Source organism: Anabrus simplex, chromosome 6 (assembly GCF_040414725.1).
Source record: "Anabrus simplex isolate iqAnaSimp1 chromosome 6, ASM4041472v1, whole genome shotgun sequence".
NCBI classification, from domain to species: Eukaryota; Metazoa; Arthropoda; class Insecta; order Orthoptera; family Tettigoniidae; genus Anabrus; species Anabrus simplex.
In genome coordinates, this window is record NC_090270.1 from 176,448,811 (window position 1) to 176,462,742 (window position 13,932).

Consider the following 13,932-nt stretch of genomic DNA (forward strand, 5'->3'; position numbering starts at 1 on the left):
CAAAATCAACCGCAGAACTTCGTACGTCCATCATTCAAAGATACAGATTTTCCTCCTTGTGTATTCAGGATCCATGTTTCCATTCTAAATAAAAGTGTTGAAAACACAAGTCGTTCCTGTAGAATATTTTCCTCGTTTTATTGTACTAATGCCTGACTTGACCTAGTACAATCGCTGTTCTCATTCACTACTGTTCCTAAATATTTGCATTTTCGGACTGTTTGGACTGCTTTCTGATTAATCATTAGGTTCCCTTGCTGCTTTGTCTCATTACAATAAATCATACTTTAGTGTCATTCGTAGTAAAGTACGACACCTTAAAATTGGTGTAGTTATGACAGTCACCCGATAGAAGAGTAGTGTGATTGTTGAACACAGGTGTGGTACATCGAATGTAAAACTTACCGAATGGTCCAATCATTCCGAACCCAAGGAATGGAATCACAGGTTTTGCATCTGAATGGATAACGTCCACATATGTGGCATCGCTGGAGTCAAGACGAACATCTCGGCTGAATCCTTCAAACCCAGGCTGAGCTGGGTCCAGAGCTGAAAAGGAAAGAAAGAAGGATGTTTACAGTTTTAAGTTTCCTGTTACATTGCTAACTTAATATTCAGCCCTAAGGCTATGTAGATGGCAAAACTCGAAATTGTCACTGCCATTAAAGCTGAGAAGCTAAATAATATTTTTGTTTCAAAGGTAGGGTATTATTCAAGGTTATTAAAGCGGAAATAAATTATATATATATATATATATATATAATAATTCAACTATTTGTAGAATAAATTATAAGTTCGTGGCTGAAACATTACAACAGATATTTGGTGCTGAAGTTACTGACGCTATGCACTAAGGAATTACGGACCGTATGAATGTTCTTTTATCCAATTAACTTTTACAATATCTGCTTCTATAGCACATTAGTATATGGAAACGGTACGGGGACAAATAATCACACGGTCTGTTATTACTACATGAGATATCGTCTTTTGTGTCACTAGGAACTGAGTGTTTATGTAGTGATCAGTTGAAATTTAAAATGTGGCGAATAAGAAGATTCTGATTCTAAGAGAAAGAGCTGAAAATGTGACCGCTATCAGGACCCGAATCCGATCCCCTGCCCTGTGGAAGAGGAGTTGATCATTTCTACAAGTGGTTTAATGTAGCACTGACTTAAAAAATATTTCAGCGGCAATGTAATAGGAAAGGTGTAGGACTGGGAAGGAAACAGCTGTGGCCCTGGTATGAAAATTGAAAACCTACGGTGGGATTCAAACCGACTATCCTACGAATGCAAGCTTAAAGCTTCTCGTCCCATACTGCGCAGCTAACTAGCTTGGTGGTTCTTTGACCAGTTCCCTTAAGACGACCAAGAACGCTTGGTTTATTTATACTACGGGGCAAATACCATGAAACTACTTTAACCAAATTTAGAGTACACTTTGTCGGCCACTGTCAGAACTGACTTGTTTTAACTTAGGATAGCTTGTCTTAAATAGACTGTCCAGAGTATGTCCCCAAAGACATAATAATTTCAATTTTTTAAATTCTCAAGTATTCCTAGTGTCTTGATTAACTTGGAATGCAAAACTCCTATTATTTACAAAGTAAGAACAAAAGAACACTTCTGTTTTATAGTGTCCTATTGTGTCTTCAGTACCGCTATACTTCTGTCCTTTCTTAACAAGGACACTAAAAATGATTGCTGCAGTATGTCCTCCGCCACTTTTTACTGCGATGAGAAGTACTTATGTATATACTATATCTGATAGCATGAAATTGACCAACTTCACGAAATAACGCCTGTGGTGTTCAATGAGTGCAAACAGTCGAACCGCGGAGGTTAACGGGTTGCCTATAATTTAGTGTTTGCCATAACCCACTCTATTCTCGCTTTCCGTCGAACTTCGAGGTCAACTATTCAGTAGAAAATAGAAAGAGACAACGAACATGTCAGAAATGTCTCCTTTCAGTCGTTTACACCTACAAGACTCTAATAGTCTAAATAGAACAGGCTGCATAGTGGTGGTTAGGAGAAAGGATAACCGAAGTGACACCAATGAGACTGGCGTATGAGTTTCCCACCTATTTAGGGTGAGTTTTTATTCTCGAACCTACTGTCAATTTAAGACCGGTTTGATACACGAAGCGAAACACATGAAGTTATCCTAGTGCTCCCTTCTTAATATCCAGTTCAATATCCAGACGTCAATTATTTTTCAATCCTGGCCGTAATTAATTAGTTAATTATAAAAGTAAGCATTGTTTACTGGTGGTTTAAGGTCACATTAACACATCGAAGGTTTATCGGCGATGAAACTGTTGCAAAGGGCTAAGATTTGGAAGGAAGTGGAAAGCCTTAATTACGGTACAGCCCCAGTGTTTCAATGATACTGTATTGAAATTGATAACCATGGAAAACCATCTTCAGGATTGCAGGCGAAGGTGTCCGAACGATTTTCTGAACGCTGGCCGGTCTCTGCTAAACGTCAAGCTGAGCATGTTTTGGAGATGTGCACGCTGTGTTTGGTGCCCACTCTCACGCGACATGATCACATTTTAGAACAGTGATATCCCAGCCATAATGGGAGTTGGGCCCGTAACGGAGATAATCCAAGAAGTTCGTTTGCACTGGTATGGCTATGCCATGCATAGTGACGAACAATCAGTCGTCAAGACAGCTTCGCCTCAAAACTGATGACTGAGAAAAGCTCTGTGAGTGACGAAGGAAACACTAGCTAAAGGAAGACATACAATACATTGAAGTCAATTCACATGATGACTTTGATCAGTAGAGTTGGCGATAGGCATACAAAAATCAGGCTTGCGGCAAGGCGGGAAAAGAGCTATAAGGAAGAGTACATTTACACACCTACTATAACATGGCAAATTGAGCGTCCCATTCATTGCCCGAATGAATTCAAAGTAATTCATCCCTTTCCCAGATAATAGCTCCCTCAACTCAAAGAGCTGGAAGCCAATGTCAGTAGAAATGGCTGACACATCCTTCCGGAATACAGCGGAATGTGGATTGAGTCCCAAGGCGGAATTTCAGCTGTTCTACGTGTCTTCCCTATTTTTATTTATTTATTTATTTATTTATTTATTTATTTATTTATTTATTTATTTATTTATTTATTTATTTATTTATTTATTTATTTATGTATTTATTTATTTATTTATTTATTTATTTATTTATTTATTTATTTATTTATTTATTTATTTATTTATTTATTTATTTATTTAGATATAGCCTATGTAGGGCCAATTTAGACTAATAATAAGAATTTTAAATAAGTATAAAAAATAACACAGGTATAAACAACAATATTATCAACAATAAATTAACATTTATTAACAATAAAAATGAAACAACAGTGGCAACGATAACTGGCAAGTGTCAGTTACAGAAATTAGGAAGAAGAAAAGTCGAGGGTTGGATGGACGGAAGAAAATTGAAAGCTGGAGAGGACTTCAAAGGAATCTTTTCATTTTTTGTTTGAAAAATGCGAAAGGTGTGAATATGTCGATATCGGGTAGTGAATTACCAAGAGTAGGGAGACGGTGGAAAACAGAGCATTGCTGTAAGATTAAGCGCCGGTTGCGGGTAGGGCGGGGAGGAACGTGTATAGGGGAGTACGCCAGAAGTGCATTACATTTGGTGTAGCCATTGATTATTTTATGGAGGTAACGTAGATCGGAGAATTGCAAACGGCTTCTCAGGTCAAGTATACCCAGATAGTTCAAAATGTCAGATTTAGTTTTGTTCTTAAAAACAGGATTGCGAGTTTTAACAATGAAAGTGAAAACGTTAAAAATATTACTTAGTTGAGATATGTTTGTGATAGCTGGTGAGGACCAAATAGGGGAACAAAAGTCAATAATGGGGAGAACATACGAGACAAAGTATAATTTTAAGGCGTTAATATCATTAATTTCAGTGAAACTGTAAAGAATGCCTAGGGTACGCATAGCACGGGATTTTATAGACTAAATATGAACAGAGATGGTTAGTTTACAATCTAATATAACACCTAGGTCTCTTGCCTGAGAAGTCGATTGCAATATAATTCCCTGGGTGGTATAGGCAGTGTTCATTCCTTGCTTTAGCAATGAAAAGGAGATTGTGTTGCATTTCTTAACATCTGGAGAAAGATTCTTTTTCTTAAACCAGTCACCACACGAATTGACTACAGTCTGTAATTCATCACAATCATCAGGCGTAGACACTTCTCTTAGGATTTTCAGGTTGTCGGCGTACAATAGGAGGGAACACTGACTATTTTGGGTGCAGATAATTATGGCATCGATATAGATAACAAAGAGCAGTGGTCCCAGAATATTTCCCTGAGGTACACCTGACAACACAGATATCCCTGATGAGGCAGATTCATGGCGTACCACTCTTTGTTTTCTGCCTGAAAGAAAATTTGTTATCAATGACAATACGGGTCCATGGATATTAAATCTGGTAGCGAGCTTATGAAGAAGAAGTGCGTGATCCACTGAGTCGAATGCTTTGGCCCGATCTATGTATGTAGATTACATCTAACTGAGATTTATTGTCCATTGCTGAAATGATGTGGTGATTGAGAACTGTGAGGTTGGTGGGGCATGATTTTGCGGGAGTGAATCCGTGTTGTTCTTCAGATAGGTACTTCTGGGTGAAAAAGAGGAGTTAGCAGTGGATAATTCATTCAAGGACAGAGGATAGTATTGGGACGAGAGATATTGGGCGGTATGATGAGATATCATGTTTGTTGCCAGATTTATAAACAGGTGTGTTTTCAGCTTGTTTCCAGCTATCGGGGAATGTACTAGTAGCCATACAAAGGTTTAAAATTGTAGATAACGGTGCACAGAGAGATGCAGATGTATTTTTGAGGAATATAGGGCTAATATCATTGGGCCCGGTGGAGTGGTTTGTTGGGATACTATTGAAAATATTTTGAACTTCGTTAGAGGTCGTTGATATTTGTGACAGAGAACAACTGCAAAATCTGTGGTAGTTATGTGATAGGTGCGGAAGGGGTAGAGGTAGAGTGAAAGAACTTATTGAATTTTCAGACCTTAATTCCGTTGGGATGTCATCAGTATGTAGTTTAAGATTCAGTTGTATCCGGGGTGACTTTCTACGTGATGAAATGAGGGTAGAAAATTGTTTAGAGTTTTTTTAAGGTTTCCAGTTATAGAAGTGATATACCGGTTGTAGTCATTCTTAAGATGCGATTTTGGAATTTTCCTGAGTTTTTTAAAAGTATCATACGTGTGTGAACTGGGGATACTCTTCCAGAGTGACCACGCACGAGTTTTGTTCTTTAGTGGCAGTTTAGATTCGGCACTTAGCCAGAGGTGATATTTGTGTGTTCTGGGTTTGGAGAAAGGTACAGCTGTTTAACAGTGGTCAATATTAAATCCTCAAACAGGGAAACCGCACTGTTGACGTCACGCTCAGCTGATAACCAGCACCAAGGGAGGGATGACAAGTCCTGATTGACAACTTTACTCCATTGAGGAAATGCTTGCCTCGCAGCGGGTAGGTAGTCTTTATGTCGATAAGCAGATAAGCTGAGGGTTGCTTCGATTGAGTCATAGTCAGCGCTAAGAATGTTTCTGCCAACAGTCACACTAACATTAGTTACTGTAGAGAAGAGGAGGTCCAATGTTGCCAGATTTTTGGTGGGTTTTAAGTAAACTGATGTAGATGAAGACCGTTTATGAAATTTGACAAAATAAATGAGTCCGTTGGGTAGGTTACTTTTCCAGTGGTTGTAGATTGCAAGGATATGTGTGAATTGAAATCACCGATTAGCACAATATCGTTGGATTTATTCAGAGCCAAAACCATTGAATTAAAGCAATTTTCTAACAATGTGATATCACCGGAGGGTGGGCGGTAGAAGCAGCCAACTAAAAAGTTTTTTACTTCTGGAGATTGTAATTTCGACCCAGGTTATCTCATATTCGGTTTCTGGGTCGGGTATGTGACGGGCTTTAAGTTTATTACTAACTGCAATCATTACACCACACCCACGCTTACCGGTACCTCTGTTTTTACGGAACACTGAAAAGTTAGATGAGAATGTAAGTTCACCGTCCGAGACAAAATCAGGTAACCAAGTTACAGTGAAACATAAGATATCAACCTCGCTAAATTCAGCTTCACTGAGTACACAGTCAGTTAATTTGTTTTTCAGACTCTGAGTATTCTGATAATAAACATTAAGCTGTCCTGGATTTAAATTAAAGTCACCAGAAAGAAGTAAGAAGAAAACACAGCACATGAGGAAGCATGGCAACCTTTCGTCCTTTCACTGGAAGAGACAGGGGCACAGCGAAGCAAAGAGAGATCAGAGACGGACAAAGCGGAGAAAATGTAATGCCGTTCAGCGGAGCACCATTGTATTGTAGTATTGAATCACACGACACTTCACTTGCTTCGGGGATGGTTCTAGATACGAAAGCGCAGTACGACACATTCCTATACACAAGGAAGACTAGAGAAAGAAAGTAATATGTCGGAGGTACAAAAATACGACTGTTGCCAGTTGCCGCCATCTTTCCAAGGACCATCTTCTTTTCATCTTCTTTGATATTCCTTGATATGTTTATATTCAATTACATGCCATATGTTCCTTTACGAATCGCAGACATGCTAGTCTGTACTCGGTACAGCCAGACGAGTAATTTACGTGATTTTTCTTTACAGTTTGAATATATCGCACGAGCACTGAAAGGTCATATGGCGACGATGGGATAGGAAAGGGCTAGGAGTTGGAAGGAAGCTATCATGGACTAAATTAAGCTACAGCCCCATCATTTTCCAAGTGTGAAAATAGCAAACACCGGAAATCCATCGTCAGGGATGCCGACAGTGGGGTTCGAACATACTATCTCCCAAACAGTGTGGCCACTTGCTCATTTATAAGAAATTTCTATCGTGTATTGTAATTAGATATAATAAACAAGCTGAAATATTCACGTCGTATTATTTATTTATTTATTTATTTATTTATTTATTTATTTATTTATTTATTTATTTATTTATTTATTTATTTATTTATTTATTTATTTATTTATTTATTTATTTATTTATTTATTTATTTATTTATTTATTTATTTATTTATTTATTTATTTATTTTTTCATTTGCACAGTTGTCAGAAATCGACAAAATGTTATGGAACAATGGTAAGTGATATGTGAAATACGAGATGTATGATTTACAATGTCGTCAGTTTTTGCAAGGGGTCAGCACTGCAGGCTCATGTTTGCGACGCTCTCGTAGCTGTCTCATTCGAACTAAGGATCCTTTACTGAGTCTAGTTTCCTCCCCCATACGTTTACTATACACTTCTACCCGCTCATTAGTTACATATATCGATTTTTTGTAAATTTTACCAAAAGAATCAATTCGCAGTCACAATCCATTCAATATATTTTTAGGGGGCCGATGACCTTCGATGTTAGGTCCCTTTAAACAACAAGACATCATCATCATCAATATATTTTATTCACAGTCACATTTTAATTTGATGGTGCCTTCCCGGGATCTGGTCGAGGCAAATCAAATTACATCTCAATTGTCTCTGCGAGAGATCCACATGGCAAACATATTTTACTATTTAGTATTTAGTATACGTCCAGCCCAAATACATGCTCACAATGCAAACAACTTGTAACAAAAAAGCACTAGACTCCTTGGGCATGCCATGAGGTCCATCAGATACTCCGGAAACGTGACACACCCTAGGGAAGGTTACCACAGCAGTCATCCTCAGTCCCTACATGCCACGTCCTGCAACCTACTACTACTGCTGTCCGGCCGTGTCATCACCCCTGGTGAGAAAAAGGCCGCCCTCCCGGTGATGACACGACCGGCTCAATCCGTGGAGCCTAGAGGAAGACCCCAACAAACCCTATCAGATGACATTGCAGCTTTCTCACCCTTCCTGTTGCGGCCGGCCATCTAAGGCTGAAACCGCTTTCTTCCTGTACCCCGCCTCTCTCACTCCTCATTGCGCATTTACATATATGGGGTAGGCCCGTCCTACCCCATCCTCTTACGGGTATGTCCTGCTCTTCCTTCCCCATAACTCCTTACTATCTCTTACTGTCCATACGTAGTGAAAAAACTGCACATAACATGGCAATCATGGCGCCGTAACTGTCCTTCGTCCGCAAAAAGCGTACCTTAAATGGGCAGCCATCTTGTGATGACGTCATAGGCCTTAAGTCAGCTATTGAACTCACGTCTTGTGCACTCACCCATCTACTTCAAAATAATATTTAAAGTATTCCTATATATGAAATACTTTTGAGGTATAATCACTTAATACGTTACATGAAAAACGTTAGATCGCTTTTACACCGGACAATCCCATCCCTAATTAGATTGAAGTTTCACATCCAAAAAAAGATTTAAAAGTGAGTGTCAAAAGATTATTATTTATCCATTGAGATAAAATCATCATATGCAAGTTTGCCTTATATTATTTAAATACAGAAAATGGTCATACCTGTTATTCTCCCTATTCCATTGGTGTTTTTAGCGGCATAGCTTGAGATCTGCGCACCCAGGCTGTGTCCTATGAGGTGGACGTTCCCAGGTGAAAGATTATGGTCCTTTATCAAATGCTCAAGAAGCCTGTAAAATAATAATAATAATAATAATAATAATAATAATAATAATAATAATAATAATAATAAATGTTCTTCTTAAATTATAAGAAGGTGTTTTCTAAAAAAGAAGGATGTTTGCAGACAACTGTATATTATCGTTCTATGTTCAATACAATTTTACTGCACGTGAGTGTGGACTCGGAATCTCCTTTACACAAGATGGAGATACAAGACATTAATGCAGCGAGACTTAATGTGTTATAAATAGGTGTGGACAGTCCGACTCATTGGCTGAATTGCCAGCGTTGAGGTCTTCGATCGAGTCGGACCCGGGTTCGATTCACGGCCAGGTCGGCAATTTTAATCGTGTTTGATTCATTCTTCTGGCCCAGAGACTGGGTATTTGTGTTTGTTCCAACACTTTCCTCTTCATATTCGGACAACACACTACACTACCAACCACCACAGAAACACGATATAGTGATTACATCCTTCCATATAAGATTGGCGTCAGGAAGGGCAACGGGCCATAAAACAGGGCCAAATTCCTATATGCGGCGCGGGTTTGGAAAAGCGGTACAATAAGAAGAAGAAGAAGAAAAAAAAATGATGGGGACAATTTCAGAAGGTATACGTAACGAACTCATAAAGCCTAATATAGGAACGGAGACGTTGAGTGAATGCAGGTATCTGAGACAAGGGGAGTAGGACACGTTCATGTTTTTATTATTTGTTTTACCTCGCACGGGACAGACGAATGGTGACGATGCGATAGCAAAGGAAGCAACCGTGGCCTTAGAAAAGTTGAAATGTATATCTCTGGAAAGGTAAGAGACACCGATAATCTGTAATAATCTAAAAGAAAAGAAAAGTACATACTGATAAGATGTCATGTAATAAGAGGACACATCCTTGGAAGGCAGCGATAAAATGAGTACATCGATCACCTTACGAACTGATTAAGTAATGGAAAGTAACGAACAAGTAACAAATCAAATCAAATGACAGGTGAACATGGGAAGAATAGAACGATGGGACAATGAAAAAAATGAAACCACAAAAGGACAAGGACAATATCCGTCTTCGCGTAGATTAGTTCTCTTTCCAGCGCTCTGTATCTGTCCTTACTTTCTAGCATGTTATCACCTTTGATTATCTGTATTGGTACCTTTCATTGCTGAGTTTATCCAGCTTTATTCTTGTACTCCACTTCTCACTTGAAGAGTGAACGTTGAAGCCCGCCTTCTTGGTGAAGCTAGGAATCGGAGATCGTCGAGGTATGAAAAGAAATGAATGTAGAATAACTGGAATTGATGAGGAGGGAGCTCGTATATCCGAAGATGTGGAGATTGCCTTGGTGCATCAGTATTTGTTTGTTTTTGTTTTTCATGTTTGTCCTTGCCTCCTCTTTGTGTCCTTTCCTCTTCCAAACTAACATCTCATTGTGTTTATCCTATTACGTGTTCTTATAAACAGATTGGCTATGCTTTGATCAGTTTACATACTGAGAAATAAGCAGGTAAACTGCGCTAATATCATTGTAGTTCTTAAATATTTCTACTCATCAATCCCATGATTTTTCTTCCCCTGAGAAAGTTATAGAATGTTATAGAAAGACATAGAAACAATGGTTGTTAGGTGATAGTGAATGTAGAGATCAGGGTTACTGTGACTGGTCGGAACTAGAATGGATCTTAAGCGAACGTAGGCGCATTCATGGTCAGAACAGTATTTAAATATGGGCCTCCACGCGGGGCGGCAATTCTTTTCAAATCAAGTATGTTTATTACGCTATAAGGTAGAAATGTAGAAATTTAGTCTTTGTGGTAATGAAACAACTCCTAGTAAAAATGGTCAGTAAATTAAACAATGTTTTAACTTCAAATACGCACTGATGTTTGATGTCAAACCAGACCATATCGTCGCGTCAGTTGCATCACGTTTGTAACTTCCTTGTTGTTACGGTGAAAATCAAAGGCAAATAACAGCTGTTTCACGCATTTACTCTGAAAAAATACACTCCAAATGTATAACAATACGTGGACATAATATGATTGTATTTGTATCTATAGAGCCTTAGTAGTATGGTCGCTGTGAGCTTGCATCCGGGAGATAGTAGGTTCGAATCCCACTATCGGCAGCCCTGAAGATGGTTTTCCGTGGTTTCCCATTTTCACACCAGGCAAATGCTGGGGCTGTACCTTAAGGCCACGGCCGCTTCCTTCCAACTCCTAGGCCTTTCCTATCCCATCGTCGCCATAAGACCTATCTGTGTCGGTGCGACGTAAAGCCCCTAGCAAAAAAAAAGTAGTATGGTCAACACCGATTCTAAAACAATGGGTGCTACGTAAGCATTTTCCTACGAGGTCACTGACCCCTGTCAAGGTCATTGACCCCTAGTAGTATGCCAAGGGGGTTTGTGACTCGAGGTCATTGACCCCTAGTTGAGTAGTAGGACAATGGTGGTTCGCGGATTTTGCGTACGAGAGCAAGCCTAACCTCACAAGCGCCATTTTGGAGGGGCCTAACCTTACTGGGCCAAGTTTTACAGTCAGATGCCCTTCCCCTTATCGGACCTAGTTGAACAGCAAGATGCCCTTCCCACCTCGCGGATTTTGCATGCGGGAGCAAGCCTAACCCCACAGTCGCCATTTTGGAGGGACAGGGCTCAGTCTTACGGCAAAATGTCCTTCCCACCTCAGTATTTTGCGTACGAGAGCAAGCCCAACCTCACATTCACCATTTTGGAGGGACAGGGCCCAGTCGTACGGTCAGATGCCCCTCTCTCCTCATCGGGCCTCGTTTTAAGGCTAGATCTCCTTTCCCTCATAGACGCTCTTTTGAAGAGACCTATCCCCACAGGGCCCAGTTTTAGGTCAGATGCCCTTTCCCCCTCACACACGCCATTTTGAAGGGGCCTAACCCCACAGGGTCCAGTTTTGCGGTCAGGTGCAATTCCCTCCTCCTCCTCCTCCTCATCATCTGACCTAATTTTACTGCTACGTGCCCTTCCCCTTATAGACAGCATTTTGGAGTGGACTAACCTCAAGGGCCCAGTTATGCGGTCAGATGCCCTTCCCTCCTCCCCTACCATCCTAGTAGTGTACTCCTGCTGATCTGGCCTCGTTTTACAGTCAGATACCCTTCCCTCCTCATCTGACCTAGTTTTGCGGGTAGATGCCCTTCCCTCCCTCGGGCCCAGTTTTACAGTCAGATGCCCATCTCTCCTCAACATCTGGTGTAGTTTTATGGCTAGATGCCTTTCCCTCCCCCCAACCATCCTAGTAGTGTACTCCGCGTGATCAAGCCCAGTTTTACGATCTGATGCCCTTCCCTCCTCCTGATCTGAAGCAGTTTCACGGCTAGATGCCCTTTCCTCCTCATCATCGACCTAGTACTGTACTCCTCCTGATTTGGCCCAGTTTTACAATCATATGCCCTTCCCTCCTCATCTAGCCGAGTTTAACGGTCAGATGCCCTTCCTTCCTCCGCCACGTCATCCTCGTGGTGCCCTCCTGATCTGGCACAGTTTTACGACTAGATGCACTTCCCTCCTTCTCATTTAGCCCAGTTTTACTACTTTGGAGGAGCCAAATCGAAAGGACCTCCCCCTTGTTTCGGAAAAGTAGATAAATTATACAAATACATGCCCTCCTCATCAACATCCTACTAGTGTACTCCTCCTGACCTGGCTCAGTTTTACGGTGAGATGCCCTTCCCCTCCTCAACGGGCCCAGTTTTACGGACAGATGCCCTTCCCTTCTCTTCATCTGGCATTTTTAATTAATATAGTTTATTTTGGTTTAATTAAACGGATTCATATTTGATTGATAATTAGCATTACAATTGAAGAGCTATCTGATGGTATGTTGTCGGGAATTCAACCCGGGCCATCGGTCGTGGCAGCTAATCACATTAAGCGCTACACCCCAGTAAAGGAAATAATAACAGTGTAGACACAAAAATACTATTATTGATTAATCGGAAACATAATTTTAGTAATTAACATTACAATACGTCTTTTTTGATGATTTTAGAAGGTATAGCACACACGCACACCGCGCTCCTAAGTTGTGAGCCCCTGCGACAGGCAGGGATACTGTATGCTTGATATTCTACCGCTACTGAGATGGTATCGTTACGAAAGACTGTTGATTGTAAAGCTGAACTTAGTGAGAAACATTTCTCAATGTTGTGTGGTAACCTAGCAAGTCTAGCTGATTCTGGCATACTGCAATGCGTGTGTAGCTTTCCTCACTAAGCTCAGCTTTACAGCCAACAGTCTTTCCTAACGATACTTTCGTAGTAGCGGTAGAATATCACCCACACACCGTATCCCCTGCCTGTCGTAGTGGCTCGCAAGTTGGGAGCGCGGTGTGCGTGTGTGCTATACCTCTTGAATTCAACAAAGAAAAGACGTATTAATCCATTTCTTGTCTTCAAAGTTTATATTACGTTAAATGAAGAAAGTGTAGTGTGTATAATTACTTCAATATGATCTAGGTTTATACACCATTAAACGTCTTCAAGAATATTTAAGTAGTGTTGCGTGCTACACAACAGTAAAAATGCGGCGTTTAATATGTATTTCATGGCAATAGCCACAAGTTACCGTTGCTTTCATTACACAGCCAGAAGATGCTATTACATATGTGCATGTAGACTATTCTTCTCAAATTCATCATAGTAAAAGAGTAATTATTATGTGTATAACAGTATGATCGATGAATATATTCATCCATAACCGTGTTCGTGGTAAATTTATGTAGTGTTATGCACCGAATAATAACAATATATAATGTCTAAAGCGTAAGCTATGATCGCTTTCTTCACTGTGCCAGATGCTGTTGCATCCGGGAGATGGTGGGTTCGTAATTAGCTGCCAAGACCGGAGGCTCAGGTTCAATTCCCGACAACATACCATCAGATAGCTCTTCAATTGTAATGTTAATTACTAATAAATTATGATTCCGTTTAATCAAACCAAACTAAACTTCTATATCATCCAAAGTAGTAAAACTGGGCCAAATGAGAAAGAGGTAAGGGCATCTAACCGTAAAACTGTGCCAGATCAGAATACCACTAGGATGATATGGTGGAGGAAAGAAGGGCATCTGACCGTAAAACTGAGCTAGATTAGTAGGGAAGGTCATCTGACCGTAAAACTGGGTCAAATCAGGAGGAGTACAGTACTAGGACGAGGGATGGCCATCTGATCGTAGAACTGGGCCCGAGGGAGGGAAGGGGCATCTGATCGTAAAACTAGGCCAAATCAGAAGTTCACTACTAAGATGGTAGGGGAGGAGTAAA

General features: G+C 40.2%; 1 protein-coding gene across 1 annotated transcript in view; it reads right to left on the reverse strand.

Annotated features, from left to right (window-relative positions):
* LOC136875629 (inactive pancreatic lipase-related protein 1) overlaps positions 1-13,932 on the reverse strand; it is a 104,130-nt gene that overhangs the window by 25,030 nt on the left and 65,168 nt on the right. The window contains exons 5-6 of the mRNA XM_067149170.2: positions 8,520-8,647; positions 406-549 (exon numbers count right to left, since the gene is read on the reverse strand). Coding sequence (XP_067005271.2) covers positions 406-549; positions 8,520-8,647 — 272 coding nt within the window. The remainder of the gene's footprint in view (positions 1-405; positions 550-8,519; positions 8,648-13,932) is intronic.